A 19,404-nucleotide genomic window follows, 5' to 3' on the forward strand; every position below is an offset into this window, starting at 1 on the left:
CTATAACACACTCCATGACTAGAACACAACCATGAGGCCAAACAATCGTTTGCACTATTAGACCAATTACTACAGTATAACATTACATGAGATAAGATTACATGAAAATAAGGACTCACTTTGATAAAATAAGAAAATAAAAAATAACAATCCCCCTACTCCTCAATAAGCTACTATTAGCATGGCGTTTTATTATATTGAGTGGCTAGATAGAGAGACAGAGTGAGATGGCAACAGTTGCCAACTTCCTTATAATTTAGATACATGAACTTGGAGCCTGCCTGACCTCTAGTGGTTATTCAACACAATTACAAACAAATAATACTGCAATTGCAATTGTGCAATTTGTAATGCTTTGAAATATCACGATTGAAAGAGATGGAAATTTTCTCTGTACCCAAAACCAAACAAAAATATACATACTGTATCGTATCTGCTTATACTGTGTAACCTAAGTACTGTATACGCAGTTATGTGCCAGATTCAAGTTAGACAATATATTATTACATTGATTACATTTGGCAGTGGTTGTCTAAGAAAAGCTTTACAACTTGATAGTGATGAAAGTAAATGATAATAAAATATAATAAACCCTGTGTTGAAAAGTTTGAGCCAAAGCTCACTTGGCCAGTTCTTGACACATTTGTACAACATTGCCATTGTCTCAAACTTAAACTACCTGAGTTACATAAAGGATTGGAAAAACAATAAAGACATTAAGTATGAACTCAGTTCAGTTCAAACCACCTTGGAGAGAGTCAGCTCCTCAAGAGTTCTCTTCAGGCAACAAGCCAAAACAAATGTCTAGGCTTTTTCAGTCTGCTATTGGTCTGCCCAATGCACACTACAGTATAGCCTACTGTTTCCAAAACACTGGGTCGGGACCCATTTGTGGGTCACGAACCAATTTTTGGGGGTCACGAGTAAAACTCCTATATTCTTCACGCGTGTGAAGTGAGGGGCGCTCTTATCATCATACGTCATCATGATCATACATCATCTCATTCTGGCCAATCACAATTTGCGTCCTCACTTTTGTCTTCAATGTTTGTGTTTACGTGTATGTCATAGATCCTCAAAGCTGGACATAGGAGGGGCTAGCACCCCTCAAAAAATATATCTTTTTTTGAGGGGCACTAGTCCCTCCTATGTCCAGCTATTAGTGTAGATTTGTCATAACACATTAAATTCCCATTGACAATGAATGGAGAATTTTACGTCATAGTGTTCCCCTCACTTTACACGGTGTATTTCTTTTTAATATAAAACTAAATAAAATATTCTTTGAAAAAAAATAAAGAAAAAAATCTAAGAAATTCCATTCATTAAAAAAAAAAAAATAGTAGTGAAAATAGCCAATCTACATGCCCGCAAAACTAAGTAACACGTTGTGCGCTTGTAGATCTGCTATTTTCACTAGTTTGGGTCCTGGGCAAACGTCTAATCTCTCTTTTGGGTCTCAACCTGAAACGTTTGGGAACCACTGGTACTGTATGTATGTTCTGCAACATCTCATTGTTTTATACTGTCCAGGTGCATTGTCAGTAGTCCTAGGTTAATGGGGTGATTATATCAACCTTAAACAATCACAAACCTCATTTTCTTCATATTCTTGAACATGAATTGCACTTTTCACACCATCTCCGTTGATGTAAATAGAGTCCAGGAAGCTCTGCAACCTTGTCTCATGGTGTCTTCATTGTGACATCCTGTGGTAAAGATGCAGCATATGACAATGTGTGTTGGTATATGTCCACATGTCAACTTCTGCTCTACTCTGCTGTCATCATCTACAGCAGCCCAAATCATACGCCAGCAACTGTGTATCACCTTTGAAAACGTCTTTGACTTTTCCTTTTTTTTTATATATATAAAATGACAAAAATACTGAATTTCTTCAGTATAACAGCATAACAGGGGAAAGGTAGTCTTGTGCATTACTGGTAATAAGGTAGTTACCCCAGTGATGCATGAGACTACATTCACTTCCTTGTTTACGGTGTGTGGCAACGCTGTTGGTTCACAATGTTGTAAGACACGTTTGACACTTGGCGCAAAGCATAAATTGTCCTTACAATGTTGATCAACACTTCAGTTGAAAATACATCACTAAGGATGTGCAACTACATTCTGGACCCTGAATTACTGGTGGGAGAAACGTTGATCTACAATGCTGTATAAGACCAGAGGGTTTCCACAACACTTCTCACCTTTCATGACATGTCTAGGGAAGCAGGGTCGATGTACAGCGGGTCCTCAGTCTCCTGGTCATAGAGGAACTGTCTCAATACGTTGTACACAATCTCACGGCTCAAAGTGAAATTCCGCAGCTCGCCATGCTCTCTGGGCATAAGAAACTCCAGCCCATACTCGGCGATGACTGAACCGTTCCTATGGAGAGAGAAATCAAAAGGCAAGATTCATACAGGTTTTTAAATGTCAAACCCAAGCAGATTTTAGAACAGGATTTTTCTCTGTCTGTCTTTCCTCTCTAAACAAGACCAATCATAGCTCATGGCAAGATGTGCATGACAGCACGAAACAGGACTGGCTGGACATAAACAAACACAGCTTGAACAGTCTGCACAACTAGGTGATGTCTGGTGAATTACACACATGAAGAGCGGGAAAGTTGTATCCCACTTGATGTTGGAAGCATATAAGAATTAGGGTTGGGATCCAGAACTGGAGGAACTGGATCCAGCATTCAAATCAAATCAAACCAAACTTCATCACATTTCTAACGACCGAGGTCGAACCAAGAAGACAGATAAAAGAAAAAAGGAAGGAAAAGCATTAAAACAAAGTGTCAAAACAGAGCAACATAACAAAATAAAATAAAAACAAAAAAACAAAGCAGTACATAGGTACATGGGTACATAGTACATAGGCAGGCTATAGAGCGTCGCAGTCCCGACGAAAACAAAAAGTGTGGTACCCTGTCTTTTTTTTCTTCTTTCTAATTATTTTAACTGTGTTTATTGCCATGATTTATCACGAGCCGAGTTGGCTTGGTCCGTGGTGTAAACGTCTTTAAACAATTACTTTTTGAAAAGCCTATGGGGAAAATGAATGGGGAATTATTTCCTGGGCCACTCATCTTTAATAAGGATTTTAAAGCCGTCAATGACCGAGCAGAGCGAACATAGAGCGGCAGGGCGTTCCAGAGACTGGGTCCGGCCACGGCGAAAGCACGGTCTCCTCTGGTCCTGAACTGTGTATCAGGCACAATCAGGAGACAATGATTGACCTTGACCACAGAAGAACTAATGTGCTTATCAAATTTTAGATTTTAGCTGTCAAACGTGATGCCAAGGCTCTTAACTGAAGGCCGGATGTTGGTACTGAGTGGACCCGAGAGGGATGATGGTGATGGGAGAGCTTGGGTCGTGGTTAAAAATTACTCTTACTTTTGTTCAAAGTGAGAGTTCCATCAAATTTGGAATTTCCGAAACCGGTTTCATCACACAGTCTGAGCTGGTATGTGGACTTCACGTCTGCTATAAAACTGCAATAGTCTACCATGAAATGGCTCTCAATTATTTATTTTTTTTTCAAGGACCACCATAACTAAGAGTACAAATGGAACCAAATGGAACCAAATGGACCTTGTACACTCTCAGAGATATAGACCTGTAAGTCCATTTGGAACAACCTCACCCTTTGAGAACCACTACAATATGCAATACTGTATGCATAATTGCATTTGAGTTGTGATCATCATGGAGCATACTCCAGAGAGGATCCGTTTACCTGAAAGAAGAAATGTCAGCCTTGGAGAAGTATCGCCCCAGGGCATGTGAAGCACTATAGACACCAGCCAGCTGGGTGGGTGGGGCACAGAAACAAACAAACAATGAGAGTCAATACATACAGGCCAGTTAGAGGAGATCAAAGCTATCTCTATGAAATGCAAGTCCAACAGAGTTACTTATCAGCTATGATAGCTATGACAGGAAAAATAAAATAAAACTTTCACTATATTTTCAAAATGATTTAATATACCTGTACATTATGTGCACATTATGTACCACTGATACTGATACTGATACCCATAGATTTATTTTTTGGTGCTATCCCTTTTGGACTATAAGTGTTGACTGTACTCAACACTACTAGTACTTGCTGTTTTTACATGCTGTCAAATAAACTATTCAATCAATCAATCAATCAATCAATGTGCGTGCGTGCCTTTTGAGAAATACTGGTCTAGTTGAATCCAGATTCATATGTTAATACTTATTATAAATGTAGGGGTTGTATGTGTTTGTATGTCCATAACATCCTGAACAATTATAAATAAAGTTGTCAAGAAATGAGAAAAAATTGGCTTGGATCAAACCTTTTCTTGAAGTGCAGCAGCTAGGGTCTTGCTCTGATTGGAGGAGGGTGAGAGAAGCTCTTCTGTAAAGATCTCATTGGTCATCTGGAAGCTTCCATTGAAGTGGCGAGGGATCTCAAACAATGTCGGATCATACTTCTCATCGACATCCTCATAGAGCGCTGAGGAGGGAAAACACTGTTCAGTTACTGAACTGGGTTCAATTCTTTGCGATTAACATGCGATTAATCAGAACATTCCCCATCAACAAGCACAAACCGTGGTGCAAACCCTTCTGGCCCCAAAACTGTGGAATGCACTCCCCGTTGCAGTCAGAACTGCGGCATCACTCCAAATCTTCCGCCGTAGTCTGAAGACCCACCTTTTCAGACTCCATCATGGCCCATAGCACTTATCCTACCCCCTTAGATAGCACTTTTTAGACTTAGATAGCATTTGAAACAGACTTATAGCATGCCATGTAGACAGCACAATAATTGCATTGTATATAGTCATAGCACATCATAGTAGCCTACATATGTATAGCATAGTATAGTATATATGTATAGTTAATATGTATAGTGTCATTATATAGATATGTTCTAGTTACGTTCTTAGCTTACACATGTTTCTTGATAAATGCATTTTATATATGTGATGTATTCCCATACTTTTGTTCCTGCCTAATGTAAGTCGCTCTGGATTAAGAGTGTCTGCTAAATGCCTAAATTGTAAATTGTAAATTGTAAATTGCAAAACACAACCACAAAATGTTAATATGAACATTTTTGTATGGAAGTAATTCTGTGATGTGAGTGTTTTCACCTGAACACACTGCCATCGAGATCACAATAACAATGGGGATGAGGACCAAGAGGATGATGATGAACACCATCCATGACCTGACTTTCCAGAAGAGGACTTCATTCATCTCTTTCTTCATCCTGCCCACCGCACTCTTCTAGGAACAACACAACGTCCAAACAGTTTATACAATATACACCAGAGTAAGACACACTGATAAAGAATATAGATTTTGGGCACATCATTATAGGCCAGGGGTTTTCAACCCTTCTCATATTATAAATGCCCATTATTTATTTGGCATTTGAGCCACAGACCACCATTTTATGAGATATGCCTCTCAGACCCAAAACGTATATTATACGAATATTGTGTTGTCGCTAGATAAGATTTTGTCCATAATTCAGATGTATATCCCCCGGATAGGATATTTTTCGACCAATCAATACACGGAGAATGTAAACAGATTTGTAAAGCGTCAACATAATTTCCTTGAGCGGTACTTCTGCCAAAATCCTGCTACTTCCGCCAAATTCCAGCAATGCACTCTACAGCGTAGGTCTTGCCCAGCGTGCCTGGTCCTGGGGACCACACTATAGGGAAACATCTTCAAAAGAGTATTATTTGTAGAGTAGTATATATTTTTGTTTGATAGTATCTCTCCCGTAACAGACAGAACAACTTCCCTCCAAACACACACACATCGTCACATCCCCCGGAAGTCCCTCTCATTCGTTAGCACTTCCCAGAGTGCAATACATATATTCACTGTATGTGTGTCTGTGTGTGTGTTAATAGAATAATAACAATATGTGAATGTAAATATATAAATAAATTCTTCAAACCTGGTTGTGGGAGTTCTGACCCTCCACTGTGTGCAAAGAGGGGCTCTTCTCTCCGTTTCTGAAAAGGAACTGAGTAAATCACAGACACATGTCACTTTCCACAGGATTACGACATCTACTCTTTACACATTTTAAGAGGGACAGACCATTCCAATAATCAGACAAAAAAGAATAAAAGAAAAAAAATCAGAGAGCAACAATACACTGTGATGTCATCATCATTCAAGAGATACTTCCTCAATACTGTTTTTTTTACAGCCAATTATTCCACAAAGTAGTAAGTAACCTAACATGTTTTGAGACAGTTAAGTATCATAGTGGGATAATCATAAGTATCCCTGTTGGTCTAGGATTGAATTATGCCACAGTCTTTCCCAGTATGAATAACTGGGATAATAATAACCAGTAAGACGCCCTGAGGGCGAGGGCAAGGGCGTGCTGAAACAACAGGTCTGGGAATGGCCATATATGGACCTTTTTTTCTTATTTTTTTATGTTTTCTAGCCAGGTAGGGTGTAAAATGTGTGCTAATTAGTAAGGCCAGGCGGGGCCTCGGGCCAGCCCAGTTAAGGCCCAAGTAGGGCTGGGCCTTCATTTTCAGGCCTGTTGAGAACTCTAGTTTTCGCCAGCTGCTTTTAATGGACAGGTATCAGTCAAAAGGGAGACATCGAAGAGGAAGGACGGGTGGGGAAGGATCAACATATGGAACAAGTCAGCTCTAGGGTTTGAGGTCAGATGTAGAGTTGCTGGCCGGCTCCATACATGCAGATCTAGGTGATGATCCTATGACCTATGGTCGCAAAAAACATAACCTAAGCAAATCACACTGGATAATGGTTAAGATCTTTTGCTGCATTCACACGGACATATGCAAAGCTACAGTCTACCATTCATTGTCAATGGAGGCCAGCGACATAAAGATGCATCTGCAAAAGCTACAACAGTTACAAATACACTGTGTAGCTTTGCATTTTGTATCTTTTGCATCTGCCCCTGTGAACACAGCTTTTAATTTACTACTAGTGCATTAGCTCTAGAGATGATAATGGGCGTTGACAAGGGCATTACCTTTTCAATAGTTGGTAATAAAATAATAATAATAATAATAATAATGATGCATTTATATAGCACCTTTATCCAGGGTTCGAACTGGGAACATTGCGATACCCATCCGGTCACTCTACCCCTGAGCCACTGCCGCCCCCATAGAATAATTTAGTTTCGTTTTATAAAATTAAATATAACAATAGGAAACGTCTCTGTCTGTATCTTCCCCCAAAAAAGCACAAATGATTGACTAGTCTACTGTACAGCATGACAGAGGCCAAAATCTGATCTTATCCTATGGTATGCGAGTAATAATCACAGCCAGGGAACCCAGCCTTTAACATCATCTCTGGGAACAGTGTCAGTGAGCAACCCTGAGGGGAGACAAGTTAACAGGTCCATACAAGCAGCTACAGTATGTGGCAAGTACACACAGGTCATCACAAAAACACAATGCAAAAGAAAATCAGATCTCAAGACCCAACCTCAAGCTAAATCTGACGGAAAGTAAGACACCATCATAAGGAGCAGATATACTGTTGTGTTAGTTCTTTAATAGTCAATTAAACAATGTATATTCCAAAGGGGCAATGAAAGGAAAACTCACCGGTTCTGTCTCAGCACCATTGCTGTGGATCCCATTCCCACGGTCCTCATTACCTGCAGGCTGGGCCTAATCATCAAACATTCATGAAATCATTAAAAACAGCCTACCCAAGAAAGTAACTGCTGTAAGATCTTGATGTGATATTGCAGAATGAGAAACAGGGAGACTTAGGTCGTAACGTCTCTTCAGTAAACATGTTTTATTAGAAGAAATTACAAGTCAGTCTGTCTGACATGGTGTGTCCGGTGCGAGGGACAGGCCATCTGAGTCTGCGAGTTCAGTTGCAGTCCATCACCATCTGCAGTCCAAGTCCCACTCCATCTCTATCCGAGTCTCTAGTCTCAACAATACTACTTATAGAGGGAATTACCATCAGTGTGTATGCACATGACATGCACACATCTGTAGTAGGTCAGTAGGATTGTGCATTGGCCGTCTAGCAGGTGTGTACGTGTGCTGGAACAATGGCCAATGGTAAATCTGAGATGACTCAAAACTGTCCATGTATGGTAAACTGTGCTGTAACATATATGTGCGTGTGACGTGCGTATGAAAGGTGTGTGTGTGTGCGCTGCAGTATTGTATATGTCTGTAAATGGGGCTATAACTTAAACATGTCCTATGTGGAGGGCCAAGAGGGTGTGTGTGTGTGTGTGTGTGTGTGTGTGTGTGTGTGTGTGTGTGTATGTGTATGTGTATGTGTACTGTATGTGTGTGTGTGTGTGTGTGTGTACTGTGTGTGTGTGTGTGTGTGTGTGTGTGTGTGTGTGTGTGTGTGTGTGTGTGTGTGTGTGTGTGTGCGTGTACGCACGCATGCTGCAGTATCTCAGTCTTGTATATGTCTGTAAATGGGGCTATACTGTAACTTAAACATGTCCTATATGGAGGGCCAAGAGGGTGTGTGTGTGTGTGTGTGTGTGTGTGTGCGTGCGTGTGTGCGTGCGTGCGTGCGTGCGTGCATGCATGCATGAAATGAAATGAAATGAAATCTATATTTACCCAGGGTATCTGGGCTAAGCTCAAGAACTTGTTTCCAGCCAGGCCCTGCTCATAGAACACATTTCATCGTAGTGGTTGATGCCTTGTTCAAGGGCATTTCAGCGGTGGTAATTTTAACGTGTCGGACGGCTGGTTCGAACTGGGAACCTTCCGGTATCTAGACCGCGCCGCTATCCGTTCGGCCACCGCTGCCACTGCGTGTGTCTGTGTCTCATCCATGGCTCTCTCCCCATGATCCAGACCTAAATATGTGTAATAATGTATACTACTACACTGCCATCCATACATCCATTCATACCTATTTCCCTTTCATCTAATTAACATATTAACCCCTGTCCTCTCTATTTCGGGCACATTTTCAACATTCAATGTATTAAATGAAATATTATCTAATAGCCCATCCAGCCACCCAGCCCCCCCCCCCCCCCCCCCCTCCAGGGCTACAGCCAAAGTTTATGGGACAAGCAGGGACATATGGCGCAGGAAATAGTATAATATAATAACATTACATTTACAATGTAAGCATGATGTAGTAGGCAGCCTAGTGTAGGGTACACCTCAGCCCAATAGTCCTGTGACGAACAGTCAAAAAGTGCTTTAGTTTTTGAGATACCCCTACCGGGCTTAGGACCAAACACAACATAGTTTTTCCTCATCTATAAGGCCTCCCATACATGAAATGGATTCTTGTATAAAAATATTTTACTGCAAAAGTGGTGAAATTGATATTTAAAGTTATACACCCCAAAGTAAAAATACAGCCTGTCCGTCTGGGGATTAAGGCATACAAACTCATGTAGAGTCACAATGGAAGCTCTGAGAGGTTTACAACTTGGCATAGTTGAAGCCAGGACATCCCTCTACATTCTACAAAAAGAATAATGTCAATATGTGAATGTAAATATGAGATATAGACATTTGAACACATACCTACAATAGGCGGAAATGTAAATCTATGTAGAGTATCTTCTTTACTTTGTAGTGACTCTGACATGGATTGTCATAGCAACACATATGAGGGCTTGTATGGAAGGTGTGGTTCTGCTGAATCCAGCAATACCAATTGTGTAACTGTAGCTTGAATATACATGGAGTTATGGCACTAAACGTATATGGTTTCCCAAATGGGAGGAAATAAAGCAGTCCTAAATGAAATCTACAGTATCAAACAGATTAGTTTTATTTTGACTTCACTTATGCAAGGGTGGGGAAATTATAACAAATTAGTTGTTAGAGTAGAAGTCCCTAAAATATATGAAATGTCACAAATGCGAAATTGTGAAAGTATGCAGCTTCAACAATAGTAGGCTACAGAGAGAAATGCAGCCATACAATAGAACTACCTAACTATTATTTAGCACACCTGGATGAGGGAAACCAAGCTCAATGTTATCCTCATACCATTTAACATGTTTGTTTAAGGTAAAGTTGTATTTAGCTCCACCGCATCTGCATTGTATTGCCTATGGCTTTCTTCATAAACGGACAGGTAAATCATTGCAAATATTTTGGAATATGAAAAGATTGGAATAATGGCAAATCAAGTAGCTATCTGACCTAGCTTTAAGTTCCATTTAGTGTAACAGAGCATGTCCAGTAGCCATTGACAATAGTAGAGCCCTGACACTGTAGGGTGTCGTGTAGCACGCATCGCCTGGGTGACAGCAGACTGCTGGGCATGGGGAGTCAGATCAACATATGGAATTAATTCTGTACTGGCCATATATGGAGCGTGTCTTGAGTATACAGGGATTAATGAGGTCAGATCAACATACAATATGGAATGTCAGAACAGGTCAGCTCCATTTATGGAGATCTAAGGGTTTGAGGTTTGAGGTCAGATGTAGAGTGATGTCACAAGGTGACTATAACTAACTGACTGACAGGACATTTATGTTTTCATAGTAAATGTGACGTGTTGTCTGTAACATGGTTAAAAAAACATCCAAATACAAATAGAAAAAGGAAAGTGACACGGTCCATAATGTCAAAACCTCTGCAGTAGAAGATCTTCAACACTAAATGTTGCTCAAAGAAATTATGATGATGTTCATAAAACCCTGGCTCCATATACCAACACTATGCTCTCGTAACCTGATCGTATGAAGATAAATATACAATATATAACCTCTGACTGGGAGTTATAATGACATACTGAAGACTCTGAGGAAGATGTGATGTGATGATGGTCTAAATACAGATCCTGGAAACTGAAGGAAAATCTCATACATTACAATTTGAATTGTAGATTGAGCTGAAAGGTCTGATGTGGTATGCTCTGAAAGTGTGCCCATGGAATATGCACTGGAAGCTGCACGTCCAAGAAAAAACACACCCGTGTGAACTGAGTGGTGCAAGGTCTTATATAGCCTGATCAGCTGTGGTCTGACGTAATGTCAGTGACCATGGTAACCATGCTCATTTTTTTGGGTCCCACGTACAGGTACACACACGTACAGGTACACGGGTACATACACGGGTACAGACAAAGCTGGTTGTTGGAGTGGTTTGCACCACTCAAAAAACAGAGCTGTAGAGCTTCAGATTTATTGATGAAGAATATCATGGACCAGTGTCTTCAGTATGTCATCATAACGCTTAGTTTAGTGTCATCACTTTCATTTAATTAATTAAAATAGGTGAACATTTGGTCTGCTGTTCTGATTCTTTGTTTTGTCTGGCAGCTGCTTTAATTCCTTTAGAAGTTTAAGGTAGCTTTTATGATGTTTATATAATACAAGAGCAGCCGACGATACAACTTCCTCAACCTTCCTCATACTACATGAAGGACCTTGTCTCTGTTACTATTATCAACCTTATTCAGTCTTCTTGATGAGACTGGTGCAGGCATACTCTCACTCTCAACATTTGCAACTTGTTCTGACTGGTGTAGTTTGCTCAGCAACATGATACATGATAAGATATCTTTTATTTGAAGGAAAGTATACTTTCTGTATTTGGAGCCAGGGTTTTAATTATCATCATCATCATCATCATCATCATCATCATCATCATCACTCTGTTGAGCACCATTTAGTATGTGTTGAAGGTCTTCTGCTTTAGGGTTTGTGACATTATGGATCTTGCTTTTTTACTTTTTCTAAATGTTTACCACAGATGATACAAATATTTGGATCCAATGTTTGTACATCACACTCCATTCTGGTAAAAAAAAAAGAAAGAAAAATACTTCAGGTTCAGAATTCATCAATCAACTATGTTTTGTCCGACCGTACACTATGGTTAGGCACTATGCACAGTAACCATGCTGTTACAAGTGATACTAATTAACCATTCTGGTGAAACACAGTCTGGGCTTTGCTATTAGGCTACTGGACAGGACTGTTACACAAAATGGATCTTTAAATGGTTTTTTTTTGTGGCTTTCGCCTTTATTTTATATTTTTTTATGGAGGGACAGACAGTAGGCTGACAGGAAATGGGGAGAGAGATGGGGGGAAGACATGCAGTAAAGGCCGTCGGGATCGGAGTCGAACCCGTGCCACACTGCCAGACTGGATTGCCAGCCAAGGTGCCTGGACCACTGAGCCATGGCCCAGGCCATATCCCCTACTATTAAAGCTAGATCACTCTCCAGCTAGCTAAATAGCTACTAGACTTGACAAGGTTCTTCTCATCTTTTCACATCCCAAAATATTTGCTGTGTCAGTTTATGAAGAAACCCAAATAGGCAACAAGATGCAGATAGAGCAGATGGAGCCAAATACTGTAAAAACTTGACTGTAACCAAATTATTATGTAAAATGATATCAACTCCTACAGAAATGAATTACTTTATTGTTCCATAAGTATTGTCTTATTAATACTGGTAGAACTTAAGGGACACAGGGAAAATATGAGAATTGATTGTTTGTTTTGTATAAGGGATGTGAAAAGTTACTGTACATTGCTTTTCTAAATAAAGTAAAGTTTGCTAGACTCTCGTAGTAACTAATGACTTGCAGTTATGAGGATAACATTGATCATTGAGCACCCTCATCCAGGTCTGCTATATAATAGTAGTTCTATTGTAGGCCTGCATTTCTCTGCAGTATTGTTGCAGCTGCATATATTCTTTTCACAATTTCTTGTTTGGGATTTGGGATTTCATACATTTCTTCTACTCAAGTCAATTTGTTATAATTATTCCACCATTGATAAGTGAATAAAACTAGAAAGTGTGGTTGCACTGACGTGAGTCACAAAGAATATAAGGTCCTGGGAATTGTTACCGTTTGTATTCTATATTGTGATGACAACAGTGTGTGAAGCATATGACAAATAGCTTCACTTTTCTGTTGTGCAAAAGTTAACAAATCACACCTGTGTGACTATGAAGTGAGGGGCGCTAATATATTAAAGTCTAACTCATGTTGATTAGGTGATGTAATGGTAATGTAAAACAAACGGTGCCAACACATTAAATGCCATTAACAATAAAGAGACAAGACGTAATGAGGGACAATATGATGCAAATGTTCCCTTCATTGGCAATGGCGTTTTTAAAACAAACATTGAACTAATAAAAACATTAAACCTCCCTCAAAAAGCACTTTGCTGGCAAAGAAATATCGGACAGAGAACAATAGTGGGTTGCCTAGAGCAACCACACTAACTAATGCTGTCGATTTCATTAGAACTGTTATTCCCCCCATTTGGGACACAATTTACGTTTAGTGCCATAACTCCACGAGTATGCAAGCTACAGTTACACAATTGGTATTGCTGAATACAGTAGAACCACACCATTCCTACAAGCCCTCATATGTGTTGCTATGACACTCCATGTCAGAGTCACTGCAAAGTAAAGAAGACACTATATAGATTTACATTTCCGCCTATTGTAGGTATGTGTTCAAATGGCTATATCTCATATTTACATTCACATATTGACATTATTCTTTTTCTAGAATGTAGAGGGATGTCCTGGCTTCCAATATGCCAAATTTTAAACCTCTCAGAGCTTCCATTGTGACTCTACATGAGTTTATATTCATCAACCCCCAGACGGACAGGCTTCATTTTTAGTTTGAGGTGTATAACTTTAAATATCAATTTCACCACTTTTGCAGTAAAATATTTTTATACAAGAATCCATTTCATGTATGGGAGGCCTTATAGATGAGGAAAAACTATGTTGTGTTTGGTCCTAAGCCCGGTAGGGGTATGCCAATTTCTGGGGGCCATTGTCACAGTACTACAAGTCAAGAGACACAGCTCGCTCTAAATAACACTCATGGAGTTCATCATGGAGTATTGTATTGAACTCACCGGAGCGAAGGTTTTCAACGGGACTATGTCCATGGTGTCCGTCATAATTCCAGTGGTTGGTTGCCGGGGCTGGAACGACAGAAACTTTTCTGAATCCGGAACTTGGCCGTATGCACAGATCTTCAAGCTGACATGCCCAGGCCAGGTCTGACCGTGGATGAGAGAAACCGGTTCGTCGCAACACGTTGTCAGCTTGTAAATCTGCTATTTTTTGGTACAGGGGCAACAACACGGGTCCCGCAGGTGCGATAGAGGTAGGTGCATAGAGTATATAGGTGTCGTCTTCTCGAGTTTCGACGATGACGTCAGAAGGCGTTAACATTTGTGTTACAAGTTTCATTTCTGACATTTGAATGTCTTTCTTTCATCTGATTGGAATAATAACACTCCATGACTTTTTTATTGTACAGGACAGAAAACCACGTCTACATTTGGATTTATTTAATAAACGCTTGGTGATTTTGAGCTATGGGCACGCAGTAGCCTATATAATAGTAATATTAAATAATAATAATAATAATAATAATAATAATAATAATAATAATAATAATAATAATAATAATAATAACAACAACCACAACTTTATTTGCATAGCACCTTGCATACATACAATTTAAAGCGCTTCGTAAAATTATGCTAAAATAGGAAGTTTAACAGATAACTCATAGCTTTAAGTCCTTAAGGCTATGGACCAGATCGAGCTACTAAAGAACAAGACAATTTTAGGCCTACATCAAATGGATTCTTTTTTTCTTTTTCTTTTTTTTAAAATACATATATTTTGAGCGGTCAAAATATATTTGACTGGTTGGTCATCTGCCATAATCTTCAGGGCTGGTTGCAACAGCTGACCAGGTAAAAAAAAAAGCTGGATAGTCCTATAGGTCATAGTGTAATTTTGACCACTAATACTATATTTATTTATGTTCATTAACATTTAATAATGTTTCTCTGAAGTCTAAACCACAGTTGTGACCTGTGTGTGTAACCCTTTAAATTGCCTACTTGTAGTTGTGATGCCGTTTGCAATTTGTAGAGATAGCCACAAGATGGCAGTGTTATACATGGAATTACAGTCTGCCTTACTGTCTGCTTCCATAATAAATCTTGTCGCCTTGCAGTGGTTCTCAAACTGTGGTCCAGAGACTCCAGGGGCCAGCTATATTATTGATATTATTGATATTTACAGGAAAATGTGAGGTCGGAAGGTTGGCCTGTTGACTGTACAGTGTGGAACAGCTGAAAATAGACCACATGTAACAGCATTTATCATTGTTAATTATTATGCTTTTAGAGGTAGCCTACTGAAGTACTGTTGGGCACTACTTGGAACCAATGCAAGTTGGAAATGCATGCCCCACCCAGTTATTATGTCTGTGTCCCTTTTATGCCCATATATGGAGTTCTTTGTCAGACATGCCCAAATATGGAGTCTATGCAGATGTCAGAACAACATTGTGATGTGAGAACAGGCCAGCTCCATATATGGAGATATAGGGGTGATCAGGTCCAGAGGGCAGGCAGAGACTTTTGTGCTGGTTCTGGACAACCGGCTATCCGACAGACTCGGCACCTGACACTGCGTTTCCTGTGACAGAACAGTCAGAGCCCATTGGTTCCCAATGGGAACTGGTTCAGTTCTTTTAGGTTCTTAGTCCATGAGCCAGAGCTCCAAAATTGGAACGTTATGAATTGAGTGGGCAAAACTATACCTATATTAAATTGTTTATAGGATCAATAAGTAAATGAATATGATTACCCTATAGTAGCTTTTTCATATTTTCTATTTTTTGCATATTTTCCTATATAATGACTAATTTGCATATTAAAACTTGAATTTGTAATACAATGAATCATTGTCTTCGTGTAAGTAATCTACTGGGGAAGTTTCATGGTGAAAACAATCTATAGGTATGGTTTTGCACACTCAAATCATAATTTAACGTTCCAATTTTGGAGCTCTGGCTCATGGACTAAGAACCAAAAATAACGAACAGGCCAGCTCCATGGAGATTTATGGGTGTTCTCACAAACATAATCATTAAAATAGCATTATATATCTCTGTCCCCAGTCACACTCAGTCTGTCCCCCAGCTCTGTCCAGGGACGGATTAACCCCCATAGCGCTGGGGAAATCTTCGTGTTTTTAATCATCTTTTTTACCTTTAAACATAACAAAATCAATGGCTATTGAAGGGCCCATGCAGGAGCCCTTTTCAGGGCCTCAAACCCAGTATTTCCCCGAAGGGCCCCTGAGAGCCAAGGGCCCCCGGGCCACGGCCCTACTGGCCCAATGGCTAATTTGGCCCTAGCTCTGTCTGCCAGTCCCCCAGCTCTATCCACCAGTCGCACTCGTTCTGCAAGGCCTACTGTGCTGAATGCTATTATGCTACTATATTACTATGAGCACAGTGGGTGTGGACTAGCTGTGAATACAGACAGTAGCCTAGTGGGCTGGGTTGATGACGCATTGAATAGGAACTTGAGCTCATGAGCCTGTTTGTAAAGCTGGTTTTTCATACATTCTGTGGGAGGAGGGAGTGACCTTCTACCAGCCAGACAAACTGTGTGCAGACCCCACGCCCCCCCCCCCCTCTCTCTCGCTCTCTCTCTCTCTCTCTCTCTCTCTCTGTGTATCTCTCTCTCTCTCTCAGTGTCTCCGATCTGTCTGTCACTGTCACTCTTCCCTTGTTCTTCACAGAAGAAAAGAACTCCGTAAGTATTGCAATCGTTACGTAATTATTATTTTTTAATAGTTTTGGTTAAAGACAGTCCTTTTTAACCCGAAAGGTGTGCAATGGGCGTATATTGTGCGGTGATCATCGGGAAAGACTTGACAGTGCGTCAAGAACTATAGGCTATTAGTGTTAATTGTTATTTTTTATGGTAGGTCTGTGTAGTGTATGTAGCCTATATTCTATCTTCTATATTCCATTTTTGTTGTTCCATTCGTGTTCAGCCCTTGAAACCCTTGAAACCTCACAAACGAGGCTCCTGATAAAACTAGCATAGCTGTTGAAAAGTCGGGGGGCGTTGCTGGGTTGGAGTTTTCCATAATCTGTTCCCCTGTCCGCACATGAAGTACCCTACTGTAGTCGTAGTAGTTGCAGTTGCACACACAGACTGCAGGTTTTTCTCAAATGTATTTTATTGAAAAGTTTGATAAGGTTGTAATTGATGCAACAGTAACATTATTTCTGTTGTGTGAAAACCACGGGGCTGCTGAAAAACAGCAAGTGGGCCTACATGTAGATAAATAAATAACTTTATTTAGTCTATGAAACATTTTTCATAGACGTGCTTCACAAATTAATTAGATGAAGAGCAAAGGTACCTTACAATAAAAAAGAGATGAAAGCCAATACAAATGGACAGGTCAGAGGTCTAAAACAGCAATAATATTGTATCACCTGTGGCAAAGACATCTGGTATATGAGACATCTGTTCTGGTATGTCAATGTCTGTATTATACACTCACTGTATACTGTATACTATACAGTATCTCAACCAGAGTAAAGTTGGTATAGCCTAATTAACACCTGGTTGACCAGATGTAAATGTAGCTGCCTATACTCACCTGTGTTCCCTTGTTATAGTGCAAGTTTCACCTGATTGGTGACAATTAAACACTGTCTGTACACCTGATAGCCTTGTTTGATCAGTTGGTTCATAGGTGTGGCATTTTGAAAGGCAAAGAAGTGACATGATGATAGATTACTACGTTTAATATAGAGAAGTGTGTTTCGCAAAACAGTGTGTGTGTGTGTGTGTGTGTGTGTGTGTGTGTGTGTGTACAGTGTTTTGCAAATTGTGTGAATGTGCTTATAGTTGTGCACATCTGGACTGAGCTTTAAATTCGCTCCTTGAGTGTTAGTGTTCACCAGAGCCTTTAGATATAGACAGAGTTACGCAAACTGCGTTCACTTCATGGGGCCAGTCCAATGGCGGCTCTCCTACATAGACTTCTATATTGAGCATGGGGACAACCAACTGGGACAAGTCCTGGACCGGAAGTAGGCAGAAATGCATTGGACCCAGGCAACAGCCCAGCTTTCATTTTACATTGTTTTTAGTAATAGTACAACATAAACATTAAAGAGACTTTAGTTGTTACTGTACAATACTTTAAAACAGTTGTCATGTTGCACACATGTTTAAAATAGCTCTTATTTGCGCCGCCCTCGTTGAAAACAATGTATTTCCAACTCCAGCTTGTACCAGTTCAGGCTGCATGAACAGCGTTTGAGCGCTCGGTTTCTGCCCCCTCAACATCGCAACTCTTCTATTAGATGGCTCTGGTGTTCACTAACTGTGCTACCTTTAATGTTACAACATTACAAGAACTCTGAAAAAGTACATGTGATCGTGTAGATCGGCAATTTACAATATTCAAGAATCAAGAGGGTTTTATTCTTCAAATGTATATATATATATATATATATATATATATATATATATATATATATATATATATATATATATTACCGTAGTTTTACTATAGTGACGTACCCAAATAGGAACTAGTACAGTTTGCACTGTACTAGTTTGAAGGTGTGCGTCCCTGGGGTATAGGTTTGTTTATGAAATACAGGTCCTGATCATCTCTGTGAGGTATGTGGTCCATGATTTATGACCTGTCTGTCTGTCTCTTTTTCAGCTTTAAATCAGGATGTTTGGTCTTGCAAAGAAACTCATAGGGGGCATTGTGGATATTGTGAGGTGCGTGCTCTCTCTCTTTCTCACAACACACACACACACACACACACACACACACACACACACACACACACACACACACACACACACACACACACACACACACAGTACACAGTACACACACGCGCACACGCGCACGCACGCACGCACGCACGCACGCACGCACGCACACACACACACACACACACACACACACTGTATGTTGATTGATTTAATGTTTTCTGTGATTCAATCAGTCAACATGTGCAGACTCTTCAATGATTTGTGTTTTAGGTTATTGGAAAAAAAAATCTGTGTTTTGAATGGTACCTGTGTTTTTAAACTTCTCAGTCCCTCAACCATTCAGACAAACAGCCTGTCAGCCATTCTGTCACAACACAGTTAATACATGTGTGTGTTTCTCTCTGCAGCGACATCGATCCCAGTCAGTTTGTGCCTTCAGATCCAGTGAGTAAACCTTCAATTATATTCCTTCTTCAACCTCGCTAGTCTAATAATGTATGAACTCAAACATTATAAAGCTTAACATTATCAATGTGTGCCTAATATGTGTTAGTCATGGTAGAAGCAGATGCACTGAACAGGGGTGACAGAGGATCTCAGAGATGCTATAATTTATGATACATTTGAATTAAGTTAATACATATTGGTGGGTACAGTACAATGGCTTCTTGGCCATTGTTTTAAAAGTTGTTTTTACATATAGTTATCACTATGATCACTAATATGAACTGATGATATCACTGCACTCAAGAGGCATTACAGTATGTACTCCTCACAGGTAAACCAGGCCA

The 19,404-nt window shown here is 39.9% G+C and overlaps 2 protein-coding genes and 1 long non-coding RNA gene across 3 annotated transcripts in view; 1 reads left to right on the plus strand and 2 right to left on the minus strand.

The window, feature by feature from the left end:
• Window positions 1-1,421: 1,421 nt before the first annotated feature.
• On the minus strand, window positions 1,422-5,264 carry c15h3orf52 (chromosome 15 C3orf52 homolog; the record flags this gene model as incomplete). The annotated part of the gene is made up of 5 exons (XM_079513768.1): window positions 1,422-1,709; window positions 2,211-2,391; window positions 3,754-3,824; window positions 4,343-4,503; window positions 5,147-5,264. 4 exons carry the CDS (start codon window positions 5,262-5,264, stop codon window positions 2,214-2,216), a joined length of 528 nt encoding a protein of 175 aa, XP_079369894.1. The 3' UTR covers window positions 1,422-1,709; window positions 2,211-2,213.
• A 706-nt stretch (window positions 5,265-5,970) lies between these two features.
• LOC306932587 lies at window positions 5,971-14,108 on the minus strand. Its single transcript, XR_013791133.1, has 3 exons — window positions 13,895-14,108; window positions 7,625-7,690; window positions 5,971-6,039 (listed from the first exon to the last, which is right to left on the minus strand). It is a non-coding gene; the product is annotated as an uncharacterized lncRNA (long non-coding RNA).
• A 2,405-nt stretch (window positions 14,109-16,513) lies between these two features.
• LOC306932284 (calpain small subunit 1-like) overlaps window positions 16,514-19,404 on the plus strand; it is an 11,661-nt gene continuing 8,770 nt past the window's right edge. The window contains exons 1-3 of the mRNA XM_079514032.1: window positions 16,514-16,609; window positions 18,552-18,613; window positions 19,021-19,057. Coding sequence (XP_079370158.1) covers window positions 18,564-18,613; window positions 19,021-19,057 — 87 coding nt within the window. The 5' untranslated portion in view covers window positions 16,514-16,609; window positions 18,552-18,563. The remainder of the gene's footprint in view (window positions 16,610-18,551; window positions 18,614-19,020; window positions 19,058-19,404) is intronic.

The sequence above is a fragment of the Electrona antarctica genome (genome assembly GCF_951216825.1).
Source record: "Electrona antarctica genome assembly, chromosome: 11".
NCBI classification, from domain to species: Eukaryota; Metazoa; Chordata; class Actinopteri; order Myctophiformes; family Myctophidae; genus Electrona; species Electrona antarctica.